The 24653-nt window shown below is 56.4% G+C and overlaps 1 protein-coding gene across 2 annotated transcripts in view; it reads right to left on the minus strand.

Annotated features, from left to right (window-relative positions):
• The window catches only part of EGFR (epidermal growth factor receptor), a 129219-nt gene extending 105042 nt beyond the window's left edge, over positions 1-24177 (minus strand). For both annotated transcript variants that reach the window (XM_081148074.1, XM_081148073.1), the window contains exon 1: positions 23867-24177. In XM_081148074.1, the coding sequence (XP_081004200.1) occupies positions 23867-23957 (91 nt within the window). In that variant the 5' untranslated portion in view covers positions 23958-24177. The remainder of the gene's footprint in view (positions 1-23866) is intronic.
• Positions 24178-24653: the final 476 nt, after the last annotated feature.

Raw genomic sequence — 24653 nt, forward strand, 5'->3', positions numbered from 1 at the left:
CCCGGCCTTCAGTCCACAGGCGTGGGGAGCTGTGGAGATTTTAAACTGAGGGTGACTCGATCAGGTTTGGGCTTCAAAAGAGAACAGTGCCCCCCCCCCCATGTTCAGAACAGAATTATTCATAGTAGCCAAAAGGCGGACACAACCCAGGTGTGTGTGGACGAATAAACAGATAACCAAAACGTGGTGACCGTATGCAGTGGAATATTACTCAGCCTTGAAAAGGAAGGGACTCCTGTAATACACTGCAACGTGGATGAACCTCGAGGACATTAGCTGAGTGAAATAAACCAGTCACAAAAGGACAAATCCTGTATGATTCCACTTACATGAGGTCCCTCGAGGAGTCAGGTTCATAGAGACAGAAAGTGGAATGGGGGGGCCGAGGACTGGGGGAGGGAGGGATGGGGAATTGGCGTTTAATGGGCACAGGCTGTCCGTTTCGCAAGATGGGAGAGTTCTGTGGGTGTCACAGACACAACGGAGGTCTAAAGGCGCAGGCTGTGACCCTGGCTCCGCACTGACCAGTCATGTGGCCGCCTGACCGTGTCCCCTCTGGGGTACCAGCGCCCAGTTCTATAAACGCTGCTGGGTGTCTGAACCAATTCTGCCTTCACCGATCATTCTCAGCTATGAAAACGTTGATACAATGTTTTTCTTCTGACTAATAGAATTTCAAACTGCTTTTCAGACTTATTATTCTTGTCAAATTGTGAGTGTGAGCGTGAGTGTGTGTGAGTGCGTGTGAGTGTGTAATGACTGGGGCTTGTTGAGTATCTCCGCTCACACATATAACCTTGGCTGCCGACTTCAAAGATCGTGGGGAGCGAGGTGGATACGTCTTAGACACAACACACACTCATAACAGTGTTTTCTTATTTAAAAAAAATATTAAATAGAGATTAAGTTTCCCAGAAAGGTATGCTGGTTAAAACTGACGACACAGCAAGCACTTGGAAAACTGTAACAACTCCTGCAAAATTGAAACCCAGAGGGCAGGTGAACTCAAGCCCAGCGGGCCGCTCACCCTTACCCGTCACATGGCTCGCACGTAGGACCGGCAGCCGTGCCTGGGGTTGGCCTTACGCGCGGCGCGTCCCTCTCTGCGGCTCCCAGCCAGCGCCCGCGACGAACGTGCAGGAAAGATCTCACTGCCGCGGCTCCAAGCTCAGGCAGCAATGTCTGAGGGTCTTATTTCTGCTTCAGACTGTATGATTCAAACTCCCAGCCCGTCCAACCGCAGATCCCCTGCCTGGCGCGGGGAGTCGGAAACTATTCCCGTATGGGGCGCACAATCGGGGTTACGGGGCGCGTGCCCCGAGAGGCCGAGGGGAAGCGTGGGAACCGCTGAGCAGGGAGGACAGCCCGCCGCGGGGCGGGCGCGGGGTGCGCAGTCCGCGCTCCTTCATCAGGGCCAGCCCGCGGGGCCGGGCAGCTTCTTCCTGGGGATCCTCGGCGTTTTAGGGGATCTGAATTCCTACTCGTTCAAAAGATAACCTCTGTTCTAGGCCATTTAGTTAATTTTTCTGTTTATTTGACTTCTGAGTCCGCTGTCTCTGTATTTTTACCTAACGGTGCCAGGGGTGGAGCCAGGTACCCCCCCAAACATCCGTGCTGAGCTGTGCACTGGCCATCCAGGGCTCCCCTCATCTCGAGCTGAGGAATCTGACCCTGGATCCCGCCCAAGGTCACACGCCAGCGCCAGCGCGAGCCGCAGGCCCCGGGTGAACCCAGCCTGTCTACAAAGAGGCGCCTCTAGCCACTATAACTCTATTGGCTCCACGAAAATCTGTTAACAAAAACAAACAAATAGACAAAACCACTATAAAGGCCTCGTGGAAGGTTCTGCCACGCCGGAGAGACCGACGCTCGCGTCTCCGGAGGTAAATGACAGCAGTGCTCAAGGTCGCCCAGAGGCCGCGGGGCAGCCCCAGCTGTGTTTACCTGACCTCGGCCGACTTCATCGGCGCTCGGCTCACATTCCACGCAGGGCCCTGCACCGGCTCACACGGCTTGTCACCTGCTGGCCACCCATCGCCCGGCGCCGGGCATGTGGCCCTGATTATGGGGCGAGAGCTGGCGACTAGACTAGGACGGCAGGAGCTAGATGGTTTTGGCATCGTCTCTGTTAGGAAAAGATACTTTATTTTAAATATTTGTAATTGTTTTTAGAGAGGGAGGAAGGGAGAGGGAGAGGGAAAGAAACACTGACGTGAGAAACACTGATCTGCGGCCTCCTGCGCGCCCCTCCTGGGGATCGGGAAACCTGGGTATGTGCCCTGACGGGGAATCCAGCCGGCGGCCTTTGGGTGCCCGAGACAATGCTCCTCCCCCTGAGCCACACCGGCCAGGGCAGCAAAAGACATTTTAAACACATTCCCTGATAACTGATGAGTTAATTATAATGTACGTATGCAGTGAACTACTTACTACATGTTGTGCATTAAGACATAGAAAATGATGAGGCGGGGTGTCCGCTCCCCCATGGAGCATTTTCTGAGCTAAGGAACATGTCAAGGAACTTTTATTTGATGTATGGTTTTCTAGCCACGTCCTCATGTGTGTTTAGGTGATAACAACACACAGATTTTTAAAAAACCATCTATGGCCACACAGTCACCTGTGTGTGTGCGCGCCGAGGACACCGAAGATCTACTCTCAGCACATTCCAAGTATGCAATCCAGCATTATTAATTGCAGTCACCGTGCTGTATATTAATTAGATCACCAGGAATTACTCATCTCACAACTGAAAGTTTGAACCCTGCGACCCACATCTCCCCTCTTCCCTCCCCCCAGCTTCTGGCAGCCGCGACTCTACTCGCTGTTTCTACAAGCTCAACTTTTCTTTTTTTAGATTCCACACACGAGTGAGATCCTCAGTGTTTGTCATTCCCCGTCCGGCTTATTTCACTTAGGATGATGTCCTCCAGGTCCATCCACGTCGCCGCAAATGGCAGGAATTCCTTTGTTTACAGCTGAATAATATTCCATTGTTTCTGTTCATCCATCGAAGGACACCGGCTGCTGCGAATCCCGACGTAGCGAACATGGAAGGGCAGACGGTGCTGGGCGATGCGGATTTATTTTCTTTGGATAAATACCCAGAAGTGGGATGACTGGGTCAGAGGGTAGTTTTATTTTTAATTGTTTTTGAGAAACTTCCACACTGTTTTCCGTAATAGCTGAGCCGATTCCCACTCCCACCGAGAAGGCCTGAGCGTTCCCGTTCCTCCGCGTCACCGCCAGCATTTGCTCGCTTACCTTTTATGGTCTCGGCCGTTCTGAGGGATGTGAGGAGGCACCTCGCCCGGGTTCTAAGTTGCATTTTCCTGATGGTGGGCGCCTTTTCAGGTACCTCCTGACCATTAATTAACTGAATTCTTTCTTTGGGTTTTGTTGCTGTTGTATCGCGTTGCAGGAATTCCTTATATATTACGGAGATTAACCCTTTCTCATATATGTGGTCGCACACAGATTTCCCGGACGCCACGTTTAATCCTGTAAAAGCAGCGGGCCCGATCGAGTACGCCAACACATTCTTCATTTGAAAACATTTTGACGGAACGCATTGGGTTTCTTTCTTTTCAAGCTTTTTTCATAAAAAAGTTTTCTGCATAACAACAATCCAGGGATGCATAACTCTCCACGTTGAGAGCTGCAGTGACTGGACGTTGGAGGGGACACCCCAGAGCTGGCCATGCACACCGGGACTCCCACGGCCATCACGCCAGGCCTGGGGTTGGCACCATGACCCGCTGAGACTCCCCTGCAGCCGGCAGGCTCAGCGCTGGTTTTCCCGCTGAGCTGGGGCCACGCCACCGGCCTGTGCAGTTTCCAGCAGAGCCGTCTCTCCCACGTGACTTCATTGCTGCTGCTTCACGATTTTTCTGGAATGTTCTATTGTATCTGTAACTGTCATAAGACGTCTCAACTAGTTCCAGGAAACAGACTAATTATAAATAAGCATAAAAGGCAGACCTTCTGTAACTGTCTCCTTATTTTACTTATCCAAACAAGGCATTCTTTCTCAGGTTCGTTCAACAAACCGGTTTCTCCCTGAATTTACACAGAGAGGAAGACTTGGGTTGCATCCATGTAGATAGAGCACTAACTAATAAACTGATACACTTTAAAAAATCCCATCTAATGGAGTCAAACATTTGAAAACATCTACTTCATTGTAGATGAACAGCTACAGCTATGCTGAGGTCCTCAACCCCATGACCATGCTTTGGATCTTCTCACCTGGGGTTGGTTAGAATTTTGTGGATCTAAAAGCTTAAGCAGTTTCTGAGGCTCCCTTTCAGGAAGCTGAGACCAGGACCGGGGAGGGTGCGCATGCGAACAGGTGGCTCGTTGCATGTTTTTGGGGCGTCTGTATCCGCACATGACTCCTGGGGCCGTGCAAACCCCATGAGAACCTTGCTCTCTGGCAACAGCAGGACCTCTGTGGGCCTGAGCTCTTCCTCTGAGGAACAAGAGCTGGACCAAGGTCCTGCCCAGTTCGAACTCATTCACTCAACAAGCACTGATGGGGCACCTGCTGCACCAGGCAGCAGGTGTGACTGTTGCAGGTGTGACTCCACAGCTCAAGAAATTGTATTTTGTGATGCACGTACACTATGGGGAAACGTGTTGCTGGACTCGAATTCACAACCAGAGCTGTTTTTCAAGCTGGCCTCCAATTCCAGCAGGGCCTCGGGTCACCTGCCCGGTCCAAGTGCCAAGGGAACACCCCACAGGTGTGTGGCTGGCCCCAGGTTCTGATAACTTCCTCTGGGCACTGGCTGAAGGCATCGTGACTCGCCAGGGCTCCAGGAGATCTGGGGCTGCTGGCGGGTGGGGCCCCAGCTCTGAGGCTGTGATTCAGTGACGCAGGCTCCCTGTCCCTCTGCTCGACCATCGGGTGAGACCATGTAAAACCTCAGTGCATACACCATCGTTCCCGAGAACCAAGGGGCAGCAATGGGCATCGTTCACAGCTCGCTGCTGTAACTCAGGCTTTGCCCGTGGGCAGGCCGGCTGCTGTCGGGGAGAGGGGATCTCAGAATGGAGCAGCTGCCGCCTGCCCTCCACAAGCCCGGCTGGGACAAGCAGCTTTTCTTCTGGTCCAGACAGTGAGTGGTGAACGATTTCTTAACCCAGTGCCGCCCAGGCACTACCAGGAGGGGGGCAGAGAAGGGAAAAGCAAAGCAAACGTTTCCCGTTAAATGTACGTTTCCCCGCAGCGAGGGAGCCGGCTCTCACTGCAGGGCCTCGCTGGCTCCTTTCTGAGCGGGCGATGGGTGGGGATAATTGAGGCGTCTTGCATGACTCTTGCTTTCACTGGGGACGCGTTCAGGTTGGACAGGCCGGGGCAGGTGAGCCTGGAATGCTGGCCTGCGCAGCTCGCAGGAATGCCCGCCGCCCTGCTGGCTGCGCTCTCTGGGCACCCGGAGCCCGGAGGAATGATGAACTGCGAGCAGGGGGAAGAAAGAATCTGGGTGCGGGCCCCCGGAGCGCCTGGGTGCAGGGACGGCAGAGCTGGCGCGGAGGCTGGGCGCCCCGGGCTCACCCTCAGCACTGCCGCTGGGGCCGGGCCTCGTTCTCGGTGGAGGGGGCCGTCCCGTGCACTGAAGAAGGGTTTGCCACATTCCTGGCCTCTTCCCACTAGATGCCAGGAACATCCCCTACCACACCCAGTGGAAAACCAAAAATTACTCCAGACAGTGCCAAATGCTCTGGTCGGGGCATGGAAGCTACGTGAAAACTGTCCCCAGTTGAGAACCACTGGTCTAGACCCCCATAGTCCTGAAACTGCACCGAGATTTGGGACTTGAGTCCTAGGCTGCATCGTAAGTCCCAACTCTGAAGGCAACACCTTGCGCGTAGACGGTCATCGGACGGCAGCTCGGAAGACAGATACCACTCGATTTCTACTCCTAGAGGACACCGGATTATCTACGGGACGGTTAGATGCGATAGTCTATTTGAAAACAACAAAAGGAGGTTCACAGGCTCTACACCCCAGTAAAGTCACCTGCGATGCTAATTTCCACTGCCAGAGGTAAAATGGGAGAGCAATTGCCAGAGCAAAGACCACTACTCCTCTGCAGACCCATCTGCGGCAGCCAAGTCTGACCTGCTAACGTTCCTCTGTTTTGACATTTCTCCTGATTCCCTCTATTTTATGTCTCTTGACTGTCACGACTCCCTCGTGCGCTTACACAGAGCGCCCTGCACACCCCCCTTTGTGAAGGAGACTGTCACCCACACCCGGGCCCCATGGGAAGGTAAATCGAAAACAGGGGGAAATGGTGCACTGGGTGTCACAAAGCATGTGATCCTTGGGATAGGCGTCGTAGAATTAAGTGAACTTTGCTTTCTCTGCCCTTGAAATTTAATCTCATTTTAAGAACAGCTCCTCAGTGAGGACTGTGGTCTTCTCAGCAGGTCCCGACGCAGGGACAAGACAGGGCTCTGCCTGTGGTCACTGGGCTGTCCCGACTGCTGGCGCGGAGCACGCTCACTGTTCACAGTATTTCTTGAGGTTACCGTCAATGGTTATTTCCAAGGTAAATGAAAGTCCAATTCATTTTTCTTTGATGTAATATTTAAACGTTGTCATGGTTATGACCTTTTATCATTCACTTAAAATCACTTCCTTGCATTCCAGGCAAAAATAATCAGCTTTCCCTTCATTACTAAGGGGGCTCAGAAGATCATACATATTACTCTGAACTGCTAACTTGAATTTTTTTAAAGAAAATAGAAATCTACCCCCTTGAGTTGTTGGATGATGGTGAACGCTCCAGGGAATTCTTAGACCCCTCTACACGCAGACATCTAATCACGATTGCATGAGGCTGGGATACACTTTTCCTTGCTAATTCAGTTTTTAATTCAACTACCAACTCCTTAAAAATGCTTTCAAACCAATGTCTGTTCTTTACTTTAGAGGTGAATTCTACAGAAGGTAAAATAAGTAAGGAAACACTCTCGCACTCCTTCAGATGTGCCTGTTTTCCTGTGCACCTCGAACTGAGGAAGGCCAGTGAGAAAATTCATGAGCTGAGATCATTCTCACCTAATCACCTGTTGGTTTCAAGTGATTTTCCCTCACTTATTTATTTTTTTAAAATATGTTTTTATTGACTTTAGAGAGAGAGAAAGGGAGATGGAGAGAGAGAAGCATTGATCAGCTGCCTCCTGCACTCCCCCCACCAGGGATCCAGGCATGTGCCCTGACCAGGAATCGAACCAGCGACCTTGTGGTGCAAGGACGACCACCCCTGAGCACCACCGGCCAGGGCTTCCCACCTTTTAAAGTGTAATCGTGCTTGTCAGCGAGTAAAGATGCGTTAGGATTTCAGCAGTGTGCATGGCACGCACTCACACCTCCGCTGTGCTCGGGACGTGCAGAAGGCATTTATCTAGGGCCCACTATGCACGTGGGTGGATGGACCACGCGGCGTCTTTCCACACAGAGCTCACAGCCTCGCGAGGAAGTTACCCCAGAACCTCCACCACGCTCCTGCCGTCCAGATGCCACAGCCGAGTGCTTCAGGCTCGCTCCGGCTTCTCCCGACAACGTCGACGCACAGTCACGAGCTGGCATCAGGTGCACGCTCACCACGTTTACCGCAATAGAGGCCCCGGCTGCACTGACTCGGGGTGCCCACTGCTGCGGACGGTTCTCAGCGGCCTTGTCAACTCAGGGAAGGGCCAGGAAGCCGTCGGGGCCTCTGTCACTCGCTCAGAGATTTCCAAGCAGAAGCGAACGCCCTGCTTCCCACATGGCAGATGTGATTCCTGGACACACAGCAGGCACCCGGCAGGGAGGCAGCGGCCCTCACCTGCGCCCCGAGACGTTTACAGCGCACCCGAAATGTTCCAGTGACCTCCTGCCCGGCGACAGCGGCCAGTGTACACAGAGGTTCCCGTGTCTCTCCGGCTCCCATAAACAAGATCAGATAAACAGCCGGGGCCTATTTCTTGTTAACCCCACATGTTCTGGGGAAAGGCACGCTGTCACAAGACAGGTTTCATAAGTAGGCACCGAAAAACAAAACCCAAGAAGGCCCTGGCCACCGACGCGGTCACGGGGTGGGGTGCAGGCGAAGGCGGTTGAGGAAGCACCTTCACCCACCGCCCTGCAGCATTCAGACCAGCTCCGAAACAGCAGCGGCGGGTAAAACGCACCGCGGAGGCTGCTCCGCCCGCTCCTGTACTTACCGAAGCTGCAACCCAGTGGAAAAGTTTTTAGTTAATCAGAGGACTTATGTAATTATGCAGATCTCCCAAGCCCACTGTTTCCTAAGTGTCTCTGAATTCTCCTCGACTGCAGCCATGGCCTCAGGGTTACTGTTTCTCTGAAGAAAGGATGGGTATCTATACAGCGGTCCTGCAGAAAGTTTATAGGCAAATAACCCCCTTTTTATAGTTTCCTGGGGGGTAAACACATAAATCTTTCTCCTGACTTCCACGTGGCCAGATTCCAAGCTTGGTGCAGAAAACTCAGTAAATGTTGTGGGAAAATAGAAAACAACGGAGTTCCTTCTCTCCTCTTGATTTCTTTAAGATGCGCTGACTGTTTAAAATAATATCATGGTTGAGTGGAGCTTACACACACACACACACTCACACACACACACACACACTCACACACACACACACACACTCACACACACACACACACACACTCACACACACCACACACTCACAGTGACTGCGACTTTGCCACAAAGTGGTTTAGTCTGTACGTAAGTTCAAAAGAATTTAGCTTATCCTGAAAAAGAGTAAATACAATTTTAAAATCTTGTAAAAAAAAAGACAAAAATAATCTTATAAAAGTCTCAGGTAGAGCAGCATCATAACTGTTCCACTCTTGCTCAACGGCCTCCCAGGGTGGGGGAGAGGAACCGCATCTATCTTTGCATCCCAGACGCAAGCTCGGGTGCGGCACATAGTAGGTGCTCAGTGAAAGGTGGTCGGACGATGCCGTCCCTCTGGCAGCAGGCACGAGGTGTGAGTTCTCACTGCTCCGGGCTCCTTCTCTTTAGGAGGCCTCATAGCTGCTGGCGGGTCCAAGCTCTAGGTGGGGTGTCCCTCCAGTGTCCTGTCTCATCGGTTTCACACCACGGCCTCACTGATGGGTCCTTAGCCTCAAGCGAGCGGTCTCCACACCGGGCAGGTGTCCCCTGCCGTCCACAAGGACCCCCCGGGGAGCGGGGCCCAGCAGCATTTTGCGGCTGTGCCCTTTCCTAAGGCAGACCCACCCGCAGGTGCCCGGGCCCCGGGCCGCCTCCTCGCCTCCCTTTCCCGTCACTCTGTTGCCTGTGGTCTAAGGTAAGTGCTCCAGCCTCAGCGCAGGCCCTTCGAGGGCCACACGGGACAGCAGGGGGCCTGGCTTGGCTGCACCACGTCAGAGCGGCCCAGCTCACGGTGCCCTCTCTGTCCCTCCTCCCACCCGCGAGTCCAAATATCCACCTTGGAATCGGCGTTAGGAACTGACAGGGTCTTTTCAGGAAAGTAGTCACATTTTTTATCAGGAAAAGGAAGCCTGGCGGCAGGTGCGTGTGTCGAGGAGTCACAGGCTCTCTTACAGCCAGGTCACAGCCCAGGGCCGCGGAGGGGGCAGGAGGTTCAGAGCCGACTGCCCTGTGAGGCTCCTTACCCGCCGCCCCGCCCTGACCCAGGCATCAAACGGGAAATGAGGCCATGGTCACAGGGCTACTCCAAGGGGATGAGGTGTGTCACCCCGTCCCTGGGAAGGCGGGGAAGTGCCCTGCGACGTGGACACTCACACACGCGTCATCCCGGGCGCGCTCTGGCTTCCTGTGGCACCGCGTCGGCCCGAAGTGCTCACGGCCCCGCCGGGCTAGTCTCACCTTCAGGGGGTGCCGCCTGAATGGGATTCCGGGCACGGGCTCCTACCGGCAGAGGCGGCTTCTCTACGTGGCCCAGTTCCCAGCGCGCCCTGGTCCACGGCAGGCGGTCAACGCTGGGCGCTCGCCCGCCGAGCTGGGCTGAAGCGCGAATGACAAGGAGCCGGGCCACGAGGTCCTGCCCGGCGCGACCAACGCGTGAAAACCCGTGTCCCCGCTGGCACTGCCAGCGGAGTCTGCGGCTGTGCGGGGTCGTCTGCGTGAGTCGGGGCTGTGTGGCTGAGAGGGGTGGGATGGGGACTCGCCCCCCGGAGGGCCTGCAGAGTGACGCGCCTGCCCTGTGGGCCTGGACCTGCTCCAGCGCGGGGCTGACCTCCTGGCCCCCGCCCAGCGCGGGTCTGAGGACCTTCCTGTCCCGTAAGAGCCCGACACAGTCCTGGGAGGCGACGGGAAAGGAAGTGTGGTTACCCCCAGGGACACGGCCTTTCTACAGGATCCTGCGGTGGTTGGAGCCTGCTGACCGCCTCTCCTGAGAGGGAATGAAGCTCTGCCTCGTTGCTGCCCCTTTCAGCCCTCCTTTAAAAATAATTTGTCATCAACTTAAAGTGAGGTAACAGTAAAGTCTCACTTCCAGGCTGAGAAATCTTTTTGCCATTGATACCAAAAGAAAGGGCGGATGCACAGCCTGACTCTGAGGTCTCACACCTTCTCTGAGACCCTGAATTTTCTAATAAAATCTTGGCTTTCCTTGTAGGTTTCTGTCATTTCTGTACAATGACCCTGAGTCCCAGGATTTAAAATTTTGATTACAAGACAACCAACACATAGAAAAACGCGCAAATAAAAAAGGTACAAGTTCACGAATTCTTCACCAAATGACCGCGTCTGCGTGATCAGCGCCGACGCCGAGAAACGGGACAACACCGGCTTTTCAGAAAACACACCTGAGGCCCCCGTGCTTCAAATAAAGGTGGCAAAAGAGACCAAAGAGATGGAAATACGCATAGAACAGACGGAGTGGACACACACTGACCTGACCAAGTGTGACTTGAACAGGATACAAACTTAGCACATGCAAATTAATCCAAAAACTACCCAGGGCACTGCTGTGCCCAATCAATCAATCAATCGATCATCGATCTCTGTATTTTTTTATTTGTCTGTCTGTCTATCTGTGCTCTCCCTCCACCCTCGCCCCCTTTTCCTTCGTGGCTCCAAATGTTAAAGACAGAAACATTCCATTTAGGGGAAAAAGTTCACTTCTAAACAGTGCTGTGAAGGCTGCGATTTCTACAACATCGCCTCACGAGCTGATTAAAACGGCAAACGCTGGCCCTGGCCGGGTGTCAGCTGGTGAGGGCTTCATCCTGATAGGCCACGGTTGCGGGTTCGATCCCTGGTCAGGGCACATACAAGGATCAAACAATGATGCAGAAGCAAGTGGAGCAGCAAACCGATGCCCCCCTCCACTCTCTCGGGCACCCCCGGAGCCCCCGGAGCCTGTTCCCTGACTTCCTGTGAATCTCTGGCTCTTTAAAAATAAGACGTGAGCAGCAAAAACCTTTGCTATCGCCGCAAACACGGCTCCTATTCATATAAGGTGGTTAGTGTTTTGTTTTTAGTATTTTTTTCCCCCTAAGAACTACAACAATTAAAAAAGTGCACAGAGGGGATAAATGGTGATGAAAAAAAGAAAAAAAAAGAAAAATCTTCTTAACTTCTCTATTAAATAAAGGGATATTACTGAGAGAAATAAGATCAAAGTATGAAGTTCACACTACTCGCAACTCTACAGAGTGTTTTGAAAGTGAACTTAACGCTTGAAAACATTAGGACCCGCACCACGGCATCCTTAGCCCTTCCCTCCTAGCCATGGAGCTTTTTCTCCCCTTAACATTAAATTTAAAAAAGCTAACCATAAAGTTAATATTCAAAGAAAATAAACGTGCGCCCCCAAAGCCTTACATGTCGGGAGCGACAGTCCCTTTCCCGGCGCCCCTGTGCTTTCTAATGGCCCGCACGGCCCCCCCCTGGCCCCGCCGGCAGGGCTCCAGAGCACTCGGCCGGAGACAGCGGCTCGGAGGCCGGACCCCCTTCCAGCCCGCTTGGGAGCAAACGTCCCGTAAATCTTCCCGCTGTTTAAAGCAACCACACTACCAGCAATGCCCGCGAGATAAATGGTCATCTTTGAACTGTGAGCTTTTCCATTTTTGGTGTTTCTTGCAGCAAAAGCCATTTATTTTTACTCACAGATTTAAAACAACTTTAAAAATAACTTTTATATGCTGCTGGTAAGAATCAGCGAGTCTCTAGGGTATGTTAATTCACGACCAGTGTGTTACTTTGCCGATTTGAAAATGGTGATAGGTAGGTAGATAAGGGGGGGGAGAGAGAAGGGGAGACGGAGGAGTGTCAGGGAGACGGGCGGACGGGCGCTCTCACGGCCCCGCCACGCACCTGCAGGCCTTCCTATCAGGAGCCAGGTGAACAGGAAAGCTGCGGACTCTGAGGCTGGCGTCCCAGGTGACAGTGGCGGGTCCTGGGTCTCGGTGCTGTGCCTCAAAGCCCCCCCCGGGGCAGTAACCGGTCCCCGAAACAGCTCAGTAATTTCAGATCACACGACGCTGGAGGGGGCCACGCATCCCTTCTCTCCTCTCTTTAGGAAGCTTAACTGCTGCCGAAGGGCCGGGGCTGCGGCAGGGTGCTGGCCTCCTGCGGGTGAGAGGGCCGGGCATCCGGGCACAGGAGGACTCAGGGCTGCCTGGGGAGGTGCGTGGCCGCCCTGCGGGGTGAGCTGCGGGGTGAGGAGAGAGAGGACGAGTAGGAGGAGACAGACAAGAAGTGGGGCCTCCTCAACGGCGGTAATAAAGCCCCAACGTGCAAACAACCAGGGGCGACGCTGCAGCAATGAAGCTTCATTGCACAGTGGGCCCCTGCGCACGGGCTCCCAGTCAGAGGCAGGGCCCACCGTGCCTGGGCTACGAGCTCGGGGCAGTGACATGAAAGTGCCAACCCCAGGCTCTTCATGGACAACAGGGATTGCAAGGTCGTGGGGAGGGGTAGAGGTCACAGTGGTGAGGGGTAGAGGTCACGGTGGTGAGGGTTAGAGGCCGCTGTGGTGAGGGGCAGAGGTCACGGTGGTGAGGGGCAGAGGTCACGGTGGTGAGGGGCAGAGGTCACGGTGGTGAGGGTTAGAGGCCGCTGTGGTGAGGGGCAGAGGCCACGGTGGTGAGGGGCAGAGGTCACGGTGGTGAGGGGCAGAGGCCGCTGTGGTGAGGGGCAGAGGTCACAGTGGTGAGGGGCAGAGGTCACGGTGGTGAGGGGCAGAGGCCGCTGTGGTGAGGGGCAGAGGTCACAGTGGTGAGGGGCAGAGGTCACGGTGGTGAGGGGCAGAGGCCACGGTGGTGAGGGGCAGAGGTCACGGTGGTGAGGGTTAGAGGCCGCTGTGGTGAGGGGCAGAGGCCACGGTGGTGAGGGTTAGAGGCCGCTGTGGTGAGGGACAGAGGTCACGGTGGTGAGGGGCAGAGGTCACGGTGGTGAGGGTTAGAGGTCACGGTGGTGAGGGGCAGAGGCCACGGTGGTGAGGGGCAGAGGTCACGGTGGTGAGGGGCAGAGGCCGCTGTGGTGAGGGGCAGAGGTCACGGTGGTGAGGGGCAGAGGCCGCTGTGGTGAGGGGCAGAGGTCACGGTGGTGAGGGGCAGAGGTCACGGTGGTGAGGGGCAGAGGCCGCTGTGGTGAGGGGCAGAGGTCACGGTGGTGAGAGGCAGAGGCCGCGGTGGTGAGGGACAGAGGTCACGGTGGTGAGGGACAGAGGTCACGGTGGTGAGGGACAGAGGTCACGGTGGTGAGGGGCAGAGGCCGCTGTGGTGAGGGGTAGAGGTCACGGTGGTGAGGGACAGAGGTCACGGTGGTGAGGGACAGAGGTCGCGGTGGTGAGGGGCAGAGGTCGCAGTGGTGAGGGTTAGAGGCTGCACTGGTGAGGGTTAGAGGTCACAGTGGTGAGGGGCAGAGGCCGCGGTGGTGAGGGGCAGAGGCCGCGGTGGTGAGGGGCAGAGGTCACGGTGGTGAGGGGCAGAGGCCGCGGTGGTGAGGGGCAGAGGTCACGGTGGTGAGAGGCAGAGGTCACGGTGGTGAGGGGCAGAGGCCGCGGTGGTGAGGGACAGAGGTCACGGTGGTGAGGGGCAGAGGCCGCGGTGGTGAGGGGCAGAGGCCGCTGTGGTGAGAGGCAGAGGTCACGGTGGTGAGGGGCAGAGGCCGCGGTGGTGAGGGACAGAGGTCACGGTGGTGAGGGGCAGAGGTCGCAGTGGTGAGGGTTAGAGGCTGCACTGGTGAGGGTTAGAGGTCACGGTGGTGAGGGGCAGAGGTCACAGTGGTGAGGGGCAGAGGCCGCGGTGGTGAGGGGCAGAGGTCACGGTGGTGAGGGGCAGAGGCCGCGGTGGTGAGGGGCAGAGGCCGCGGTGGTGAGGGGCAGAGGCCGCGGTGGTGAGGGGCAGAGGCCGCGGTGGTGAGGGGCAGAGGTCACGGTGGTGAGGGGCAGAGGCCGCGGTGGTGAGGGACAGAGGTCACGGTGGTGAGGGGCAGAGGTCGCAGTGGTGAGGGTTAGAGGCTGCACTGGTGAGGGTTAGAGGTCACGGTGGTGAGGGGCAGAGGTCACAGTGGTGAGGGGCAGAGGCCGCGGTGGTGAGGGGCAGAGGCCGCGGTGGTGAGGGGCAGAGGTCACGGTGGTGAGGGGCAGAGGCCGCGGTGGTGAGGGGCAGAGGCCGCGGTGGTGAGGCTTACAGATCACAGTGAGAGCCAGCACTTCGGACAGTGATAACATCCAGTGCTTCTGGAATGTTCTCTAGGGACAGGCCCGGAGCCTGTCCTCTCGGCTGTCCCGTGATAAGCACCGTGATTACCCTCGTTTGGCAGGTGAGGAAACCAGGGCTTAGGCGCTCACTCAACTTGGCCAACACCACCCTGAAGCCAGGGCGGGGCTCAGCTCCCACTCCTGTGCCTCCCTGCACATGTGGAGGAAGGAAAAGCCTCAATAAATAACTTTAACCCCAAAAGGCCCCACACAGCAGCCCTTGAGAGTTTTTTTTGGTACATTTTTTTTGGTTTTATGTATTTATATTTTAGCCTTCTGTATGCATTCTCCCTACTTATAAAAAATTTTAACATCAAATAGATGCTAGAGCTAAGAAGGCTATTATTCCTTTTCTAGAAAAAAAAACCATCCGTCTAATGTTAGTGACAATCAGCACTAGACTCACTGGTCTAACGCACTCTTTAGCCCAGTGAAATAAGGCTCAGATTGGGGACATCATTCAGACAGTAATTTTGGACACGGCGGAGCCAGTGGGAGCTCCCAGACACCCACCTCCTGGCAGCGACCTTTGTGAGGACAGCAGCTATTCCAGGAGCCCTGAGCAACTGGCACAGGCGGCCTCCTGACCTCCGGCTCTGGGAGTCCCCTCTGCCCCACAAGCGCAGGAGTCCCGGCCGAGGAAGGATCGCCTGGCCTTGTCTGAGTCAGGAATGCCGGGGCATTTCTAATACATGACGCACACATTCCAGTTCACAGCCGGGAAAATACAAAGGGACGGAGATTCTTGGGGGGAATCGATACTATCCGGACCAGCCGGCGCTCACTACCGACACGTATAAATACGTATCTCACATGCATTTGTGTTTCCTTTGAACGCCGTGGACGTTCGGGCTGCAAGAAGCCCTCGCACCATCTAATTCACTTCAGGGAAGCGAAACCTGAGAGGGTAGATTCTAACCCGTTTTATCTCCGATTGTAACCAACGACAGATTACAGGGGAGAAACTACATTCAGCTACGTCCTAAGAAAAACTCCGTTGGCAGCGACCCTTTGCAAGGCTTGAGACACACACATGCATGTTTGTGTTAGAAAGAATCACAGAGACTGGCTGTCTCTGATACTAACTTTAAAAAATGATCTAGTATATATTTGCAGCCATTTGCCAAAATTTTCCTTCTCTGTGAAGGTTTGTTCCTAGTAGCCTGCAAATATGAGAGAAAGGGAGGGAGGGAGCAGAGACGGAGGTAATTAATGCTTCATTCTCACCCATAAATGGTTCCATGCGTGACCTCTGCTGAGCACCAGGAAATGGCAGCAGAAATAAAGGGACATCAAGAATTAACTATAGAGATAAGCTTTCTGATTATCTATTAACCTTGCCGCCAACGGAAGCCCAGGAAAAGCTCTGAAATTCACTGTATTTCAAAGCCCCTTGAGGTCAACACCTTACACGCCAACAGGTGCCCTAATAATTCTTCAACAAGCACCGCTTGTCTTTCTGTCATTCACCTGGACTTACTCAGAAGTAGATGAAGTGGGGACCCCTTTCTTGTAAAACAGACGACAATCGTTTCACTAACATTATATTAAAATACATGTTACAAGGATTTTGCAAGTCAGCACCAGGACAAACTTAGAACAGTCTGCCTACGTGCCTTGCTCAGAGCAGCCTCAGTCACCTGCGGTGGGCGACCGTGCGTGAGATGAACTGGCGGACACCAATGCGAGACGCCGTGGCCACTCTCCCTATGGCTTTCTGAGAGTCAGTGCTGCTGAGAGATAAGCAAAACCAGGTTAAAAAAAAAATCTCTGGCTGGTGTGGCTCAGGTGGCCGGGGGTTGCCCTGTGCGCGAAAAGGCCGCTGGTTCCATTTCCGGGGGGGTCCGCGCAGGAGGCAGCCGATGGACGTCTCCCTCTCACATCGATGTTTCGCTCTCCCTCTCCCTCTCCCTTCCTCTGTCTCTAAAAATCCATAAACAGCCTGTGTCTGTCGCATCGAGAGACTGTACACAATGCGTCAGCTTCCTCCAGAACCTGGCGGGAAAGAGAGGCGCTTTAGCAAGTGGTCCCGCGACGCGGAGCGCGAGGAGAGACAGCCGCTGAGGCCCGCGACACCGGCCGTCAGCGGCGCGGGCAGGCCTGCGTGAGTGGCAGGAAAACCTCCAGGTAGCACATTTCTGCCTTTAAAATAAAACCCTTCGCAGACGCTCTTCAAACAAAGGCTGAGTAAACTGAGGCCTAGAAGCTCTGCTCAGGCCACAGTGTCCTTTGTTACAAGCGGCCTGTTTGTTTCGGACGCTCTGTGCACAGGAACGGGGTCTGAAATGCCCGTCGGGAGGGGAGATCTGCGAGTTCCCAGGTGGCCGGCCCGGCCCACCGCAGAGACGCTCTCTGAGCTCCGCGTGGTCCAACGCGCGACTCCCGTCTCTAGGATCACGCGGCCCTTTGCCGCTTCCTCCCTCCGCTTTCTGTGGTCGGAGCTCAGTGAAGGAGGTGAAGTAGTTATTTTTTCTTACTCATAACAAGTTTTACCGATGAATCGTGCGATTGGGGAGAACGCAAAACCCATCAACTATAACGCAGATTCTAGTTCAACTCTTCACGTCGGGTGGTTGCTTTAAAAAGGGGAGGGGAGACCAAATGACCATTTCGATGTAACATGTGTCACCTCTCAGGCATTTTGCTTTGACACTGGTAGGTTTCCTCGGGGTCACTCAGAGGAATAAAGCAGGGGATTCTAACACCTCGGCGTCTGCTCCTACCAGACGTTCCCGCCTGTAAAGGGGCGAGCAGGGCGAGCGGCCACAGGAGCACCAGGCCCGAGGTATCTTCTGGTTCTCTCCCCTTCGCCTGGAGACTCCCCGTCGCAGAGACAGAAGCAGCCCCTTTCCCGGGCTGCCACTGAGGCCCCGAATCACACCTGTGATAGGAGCTGCATTGCAGGGAGTCGCTCCGGAGCCTCGCCCCCTGCTCGGCTCTTGGGATCCGGGCGTCCCTCAAGCACGTGGGCGTCTGCTCCTCCAGGCCTGGCCGCACCGCCTCCTGAGACCGCGGGCCCCACCCCCGGAGCACGTCATTCAGAGGCTGGGTCGGGGCTCCGGGAGTGTGTTTTCTATCAAGTTTGAGGTGTCCCTGCGGCTGTCTTGGGAAACACACCGTGAGGGTGACTGGAGTAGACTTTTTATGGGTTAATTCATGAGAAAAAAAAAAAAAAAGCAACATTGAGGCTGACTCACTAAAGAGATATAAAACTGTCCCTGGATCCTGAGGAAGCTCATGAGTAAGATCCCAACGGGAGCCAGAGAACAGAGACATAACTTCCTCTCTGCCGCAGCTACACACACCACTTAATCCACTCATCGGAATCGCCCAGGGACTTGCAAAAAGATGTGTGAGCCGCTCCACCCACAGATTCACCCGGTCTGGGGGCGCGGGAGGCAGCCTCTCTCAGGAGCACCTCGGTGGCTCTAAGGCGCGTTCAAGGTTCGAACGCTACCGCTTAGAAAGAAGAGAAAGGTCCCTTCCTCGTCCTCTCCGTTCAGGCACCAATGCACAAAACCAAGTAATGGGAGGCCGTCCCAAGTACGTTTTGGGGGATTCCTCCTGAGGACTTGCAGCCACGTGCAACTATGATCCACAACGTGCTTATACGCACAGTTTATTATCGACCGGCTGCCGGTAACTGCCATGAATCAGGCTGCTAACCGCAGGTCCAGAATGCAGCTGGGGATCCAGAGCCCAGCCCAGCTCAACGGGGGCGGTGACAGGGGCATGGGACAGGCCGGAGGCGGGCTGTCCCGCAGCCAGAGACAGTACCTGCCATGGAAATACCTAGAAGAACAGCTCAAGGCCACACTGCTCTCCTGGGCTCCAGAGCTGCATGTCTCGGGCCTCCTGGACTTTCCCATTGAGCCCCTCGAATCCCCCAGGCGACTCTGTGGTCGTCCTGAAGGATTCACACCCTCCACGCTGGACTCGGTGTGTATCCAGGTTCCAGTCCTAAGCCCGCGTGTCCCCCTGGGGCTCCCTCTCTGCCACACTCCTTACCAGAGCCAGTCCCCCCTGCACGCTCGTTGCTCCCACTTCTCCGTTTCTGCGCCCCTACGGACCTCCCTGTTCCCACCGTCGCCCCACAGCCCATCCCCACATTGAGCAAGAGTCATGTCTCTTTCTTTTTTTTTTTAAATTCTCACCCAAGGATATTTTTTCTATTGCTTTTCAGAGAGAGCGGAAGGGGGGGGAGATCGAGAGATCAAGATGATGTTACATCAATTGGTTGCCCCCCTCCCCGTGCGCACCCCGACGGGGGCCAGGGCTCGGTAGTGAACCCTTCCGTCCGAGGGCCGATGCTCTAACCGCTGAACAAAACCAGCTGGGGCTGGAGTCATCTTCCTGAAACACCAAACACACCCCGCGGGTTCCTAGCCTAGAACCCCACGGTGACCCGCCTCTCACACGCGGGGGACAGCAAAGCTCCCTGGGAACTGCAGCCTCACCACTGATCGCTCTCCTCCCATCGCCGCACCCAATTCCCGGCCTCTGCGGGACTGGGCTACTCCCAGCACGTCTCTTGGAACAGCCTTCATGTCCCATTCTCGGGCCAAAAACCCAGAGCTCCCTGCAGGCTCCAGTGAGCGATCCCCCACCCTGGAAGCTCTCCCTGGCCACCTCTCCAGGGGGAACTAAAAGCAAAGACTCACCCCAGGGGGTTCCCTATGCCGTACAGATTTCTACCACTGCTGCTGTGCCAGTTTCACACTTGTCATCGGTAGATCTCTTGTCCCCTAACTGACTGCCAGACACTTGAGAGCAAGCACCACGTGTGACTCATGCCTACGGCTCAGAATGTGGACAGAACAGCCCCAGTCACTCGCTGCGGTTCGAACATGGGGGAAAAAATGCAAACAAAAGCCCGCGTTGTAATAGGTGGTGGTTCTTGTCCCCAGATGGAAGGACAAACAACGTGGTTGGCTTACGTAACTATTCACACTGACTGGAGGCCGTGAGAGCCCAGTCCTGACGGGCGCAACTGTGGGAGCGTTCAGCGCGGGGCCCAGGCATTGTCTCACCCCCAGCCCCGAGGCTGCAACGCGAGGCCCTGGCCGTGAGCAGTTCCAGATGCTGCTGGAAGGGACACGTGGGCTCTGGGTCTTCCTGTGAGGAGCTGCCAGGACAGGACGTAATGTGGGACACGGAGGGGAGCCCCGTCCCCGAGCTCGCCGGCACACACGGCCGTCTTAGCGAGCTGCTGAGACTGGGTAGGAGTGAAATTTATTTTAAGCCTGTGTTCAGTCAACAGGGTCAGACACCTGATATTGCGCCTCAGAGCCTTCGGGGACCGGAGCGGCAGGCCCAGCGCTCAGCGGCTCACGGGGCTGGGACAAGCCACCCTGCGCCCTGGCCCCCGCGGCGTCCCCAGCTCCCGGCCGGCTCAGGGGACTTCCTGAGCACCTGGGTCCAGCGTGTCTGTCGGAATGTGTAGGAAGAAAGCTGGACTTAACGGCTCCGAGTCAAACTGGTTATGTGACAGAAGGCTCAAAGGCGGGGTCTCTGCCCGCACGCACGAGAGCCTGCTCGCACATACACCGCGGGCCCTGTGCCGTGGCAGACCGTCCTTAAATGCTGTGCAAAGAGCCAACTATTGCAGTTTTCTTAGAAAAGGCAGCCTTTCAGGAGGAACATGGAAAAAGGAGGTGCCAGCAGAAGCGCCGACGGCCCCTGGGCATGACCTACGTGAGCGAGCCCCGTGCTCGGTCCCGGCCGTGTCGGCGGTTCAAGAGTAAGCCCGTCAGGGGTGGGCGGAGGTGGGAGAGGGCGCAGAGGGGCTACATGGTGACGGGAAAAGTCCCAAAGGAAGAACAAGCCAGTCATAACGGAGGCCCAAAATGCTACTTATCATAACTTCAGACGAGATCGGGCGCGTTCAGGGTGCTACAGGCATTACTTTCATAATTTCAAACGTTCATAAATGACAGAAGAAAACAAAACAGAATGAATTCAGTAGAGATCTGAGGAGCGCAACCCAGTTTCCTGGTACCGACGTGGAAATAACACGTGGGGCGGCCATATTCTAGGCCGCGAAGCTTTTCTCAAAACACACTCCTATAAGGAAAGCCTGACTTTAAGTAAGCCCATTTCTACTGTCCTGAGTCTAAATTAAAACACAACCACAAACACACAAGCACAACTTTCAGAGCAAGCCACACGGCGAGGGCCACGTGATTTCCCAGGTGGGTCCTTCGACAAGCTGAGCGCCCCTGACATTCCGGTCCCGCTCCCCATCTCGGGGCCTGGGGTGCCTTCCCTAAACACCCACAACCATCCGGTTAATATTAGTCTGAGTTGGTTTGCGGCGCCTGTCGAAAAAGTTTCAGACGCTAGCTGCAGGCCCTGGAGCTGAGATCAAAGGAAAAACAGAGTATTTTCTTTTGGAACAGGGTGGAATCCTTCACCTTCACCTACACTACCTATAAAACATTTCGAAACACGTGAGTGCCCTCCCGCGGGCCCTAAGGAAGGCAGCAGGATGGATCCGGGCAATTGGCTCCTTCCAACTGCGCAATGTTTGTGATACGTCGTGGACTGTGAAACGAAATAGGTGAGGCCAGAAAGCAAGCCAGTCAAAAGCCAAGAATGTGTTCAGAGGTGGGGCCCTGCGGGCCGACTCGCTGGGCTGAGAATTCCTGCGCCTCTCGGAACAGCACCCGGGTTGTTACCTTCCCATGTTGCAAGAGCGAGGGGCTTGCTCAGCATTCCTGGAGCAATCTGTCTCCAAAGATCTATCCCTTCAGAGACCTACCCCCAAAGACTGCTGGAGGAATGCTGAGCGGGCCCCGAATTCGTTGTTGAGTTGGTGGCAGAGACACCTCCAGGAAAGGCAGTCAGACCACTGAGTAACTGTGAGCGGGCGTCTAGGCCACGGACAGGGCAGCCGTTTGTCCCAAGTTCACACAGGGACCATCCTAAGGAGCCGGGTCCCTGGTCCTGTCCCTTCCTCTCCCGGCACCGGACATTAGGTGCTCTCCTAAAACCAGAGCTCACACAAGGCAGTGGGGTTAGGTGTTTGAGGGAGGGCTCCGGGGCAAGGAGGCCCATGTTTGAATCCTGGTTCTGCCTCTTTCTAGCTGCCAAAAGTCACCTTACTTCTCTGTGCCTCAGTTTCCCCATGTATAACGAATACACCCGCTCGATATGCTCGATGCGAGGACTGAAAGAAGCAAGAGGACAGGAGATATCATAGCTTTCAACCAAGCCAGTCTCTCTGAAATGAGTTACATTTCTTGAACAAAACTGGCAGCATTTGTTTGACACTGACTGTAAAAAGATCTCATTTTATATTTTTAAAAATTTGCCCCTTAAGTTTTGGTCTTTTTATGTTACTTGAACTGAATGGCATTTGCTCGCCTACTCTCCCTATTGTTTCCCCCAGGAGCCTTCTGTTTTAAGCGACTACAGGACTACCAGGCAAATTAAGTGGTATTTATATATATTTTTTCCAAAACAAATCTCCAAGCACTAATAGTCATGTTCAAAGGGGTAACAGGGAGGAGCTGGGCACGTTTCGGGAGAAAAGGGATGCCTAGGGTACTCCAAGAGTTTAATTTAACAAAGGATGGGGGTCCCTGCAGCAGAAAGGGAGAGACACACCTGCCTCAGTGGCCTGCGCGGTCAGCTGACTCAGGAGCAGGGAGGACCAGAGCCAGCAGGGCCCCCAGCAGGGAGGAGGGAGCCCGTCTCTCTGGGAGGAGGGTGAGCCATCGGTGAAAAGACTGATCCACTATTATTAAAATCACCCCCACCTCCTCTTTCCCAGATTTTGCAAGATGCTTAAAACTCCAGATGTTCCAAAAGGGCTCCTTACGTTGCCAGTTAATCTTTCCGGAGTCTTTACCAATCTCTGCTCCGTGCCAATGCTCCCCACACCTGGCCGCCCAGCAGGCTCACCCTGGGAGCTCTGAAAAACCAGGAAGGCCGGGTCTCATCCCCGACCAAGGAAACCGGAATGCCTGGGGGTGGGAGGCACGCATCGGTTTTTTATTTGGTTTGATTTGGTTTAAAATCCCAAAGCGATTCTAATTTGCAACCAAGTTTGGGAACCTCAGCTTCATGCCCTAATGCTGGCTCCCCCGACACTCGCTCAGCACCAAACCCAGACTCCGGGTGCCAATGACATCAGCAGCAAGTCCAGACCTGACTGGGAACCAGGACGGCTCGATTTTGAAATTGTGCAATTAAACCTTCCGAGGCATGTTTCTCATGTGAAGACGGCTGATGGTCGGCAGTCACGAAGCCAGGCTCGCTCATGTGCGCCTCGGACACTTGGCACACGCGAGCCACCGACACCCATCCGTTTTCTTTTTAAATTAAATCTAATATTTTGGTTGGCCCAAGGTCAAAATCTTCAGGAAGCTAAGAGCCAGATTCCCCAAGAGAAAATCTCGGGATCTCGAGGAGGAAAGTTTGCTATGAGGCCCATTTTGGGGAAAAAAACCCCCCACCGCGGTGGGGACCTGATCCCTAGGAAGTTCCGCCCCGACCCTGCCGTCCCGCCGCCGCTCCTCGCGCTTCTCTGCGCGGCCTGAGACGCGCCCCGAGGCCTGCGGTGGGGGGCAAATCTCGGGGTTCGGGGAAGCGGCCACTTCACCAGACCCAGGGGCCCAAGGGGGAGGCGGGGCCGAGAGGGAGCGCGGGGGTCTGCGCCCCGGAGCGCGTCCGACCCCACCCACCCCCCTTTTTGCCGGGGAGGCCGCGCCGTCCCTTCCAGGTGGCCACAGGTAGTTGGCCACAGAGCCGGGCACCGGGCCTCCAGCCGAGGCTGCAGCCGCGCCCCGGGGAAGGACCCGCGAGCGGCCTCGGGGAGACGCGGTGCGGGAGGCCCCGGAGGTCCCCGAGGGGTGGCGCGGATTCCCCGGGTCCCTCCCGAAGCCCCCGGGCCGCACGTGCCGGGCCGCCCGCCGGCCCCGCGCGGGGCAGGAAAGTGAAGAAAGTTGCGAGCGCTCCGGGGAGTCCCGCGCCCCGCGCCCCGCAGCCCCGCGGCTCCCGCGCCCGAGCCCCCTCCTCCGGCCGCCGCAGGCTCGCCCGGCTCGGAGACGCCGCGCCGCGTCCCTCCCACGGTCCCGGCCGGGGCGCAGCGTCGCGGGGCGCGGGGCGCAGCGTCCTGGGGCGCGGGGCGGGGGCGCGCCCTTACCTTTCTTTTCCTCCAGCGCCGGGCGCGCCGGGAAGTGCGCCGCCAGCAGCAGCAGCAGGAGCGCGGCTCCCACGGTCCCGGGGGCTCCCATCGCGCCCGCAGCGCGGGGTCTCCGCGATCAGTCCGCGATCAGTCCGCGCGGGAAGCGGCGGCGGGGGGCTCCGCGGGCCTGTGGTCCGACCTGGAAGGCGGCGGCCGCGGGCGCTGGCTGCGGACTCGCTCGGGACTCGGCCGCCCTGGCCGCGGGCGTGCGCACCGAGCCGGGGGCGGAGGCTGCGCGGCCGCCCGGACGTCGGGCTGGCGGGGCGGGGGCGCGGGAGGCCGGGCCGCGAGGGGAGGGACCAGCGGCGGAGGAGGGACCGCGGGCCGCGGGCGGCGGGCGGCGGGGGAGGAACGGCCGCGGGGCGGGCCGGCCGGCGGGGCGCGGGGGCGGAGGGCGCGGGGCGGCGTGCGGGGCCCAGCCCCTCGGTCCCCTCCCAGAGGGCGTCCCCGCGCCGCCCGTCGGGACCCTGCGGGCGAGCTGCGTCCAGCCAGATTCGTGCCAGGGTCGCCGGTCCCGCTTTCTCCTTTCACCTGACGGAGCAAACTGGCACCGGTCCGGGCGAACCGCCCCAGCCTCAGGCCCAGGGCCGGACCGCGGCCCGGGCGCGGGAAGCACCCCTCCCCCCGCCCAGCTCGCGCGCAGCACCCCGGGGGGACGGAGGGCCGCCCCGCCGCCTAGCCGCCCCCGCGCCCGGGGGCAGGGGTGCCGGGGGCTGAGCCGGGCTCCCGGCCCCGAGCGCGCTGC

The sequence above is a fragment of the Miniopterus schreibersii genome (assembly GCF_964146895.1).
Source record: "Miniopterus schreibersii genome assembly, chromosome: 9".
Taxonomy (NCBI): Eukaryota; Metazoa; Chordata; class Mammalia; order Chiroptera; family Miniopteridae; genus Miniopterus; species Miniopterus schreibersii.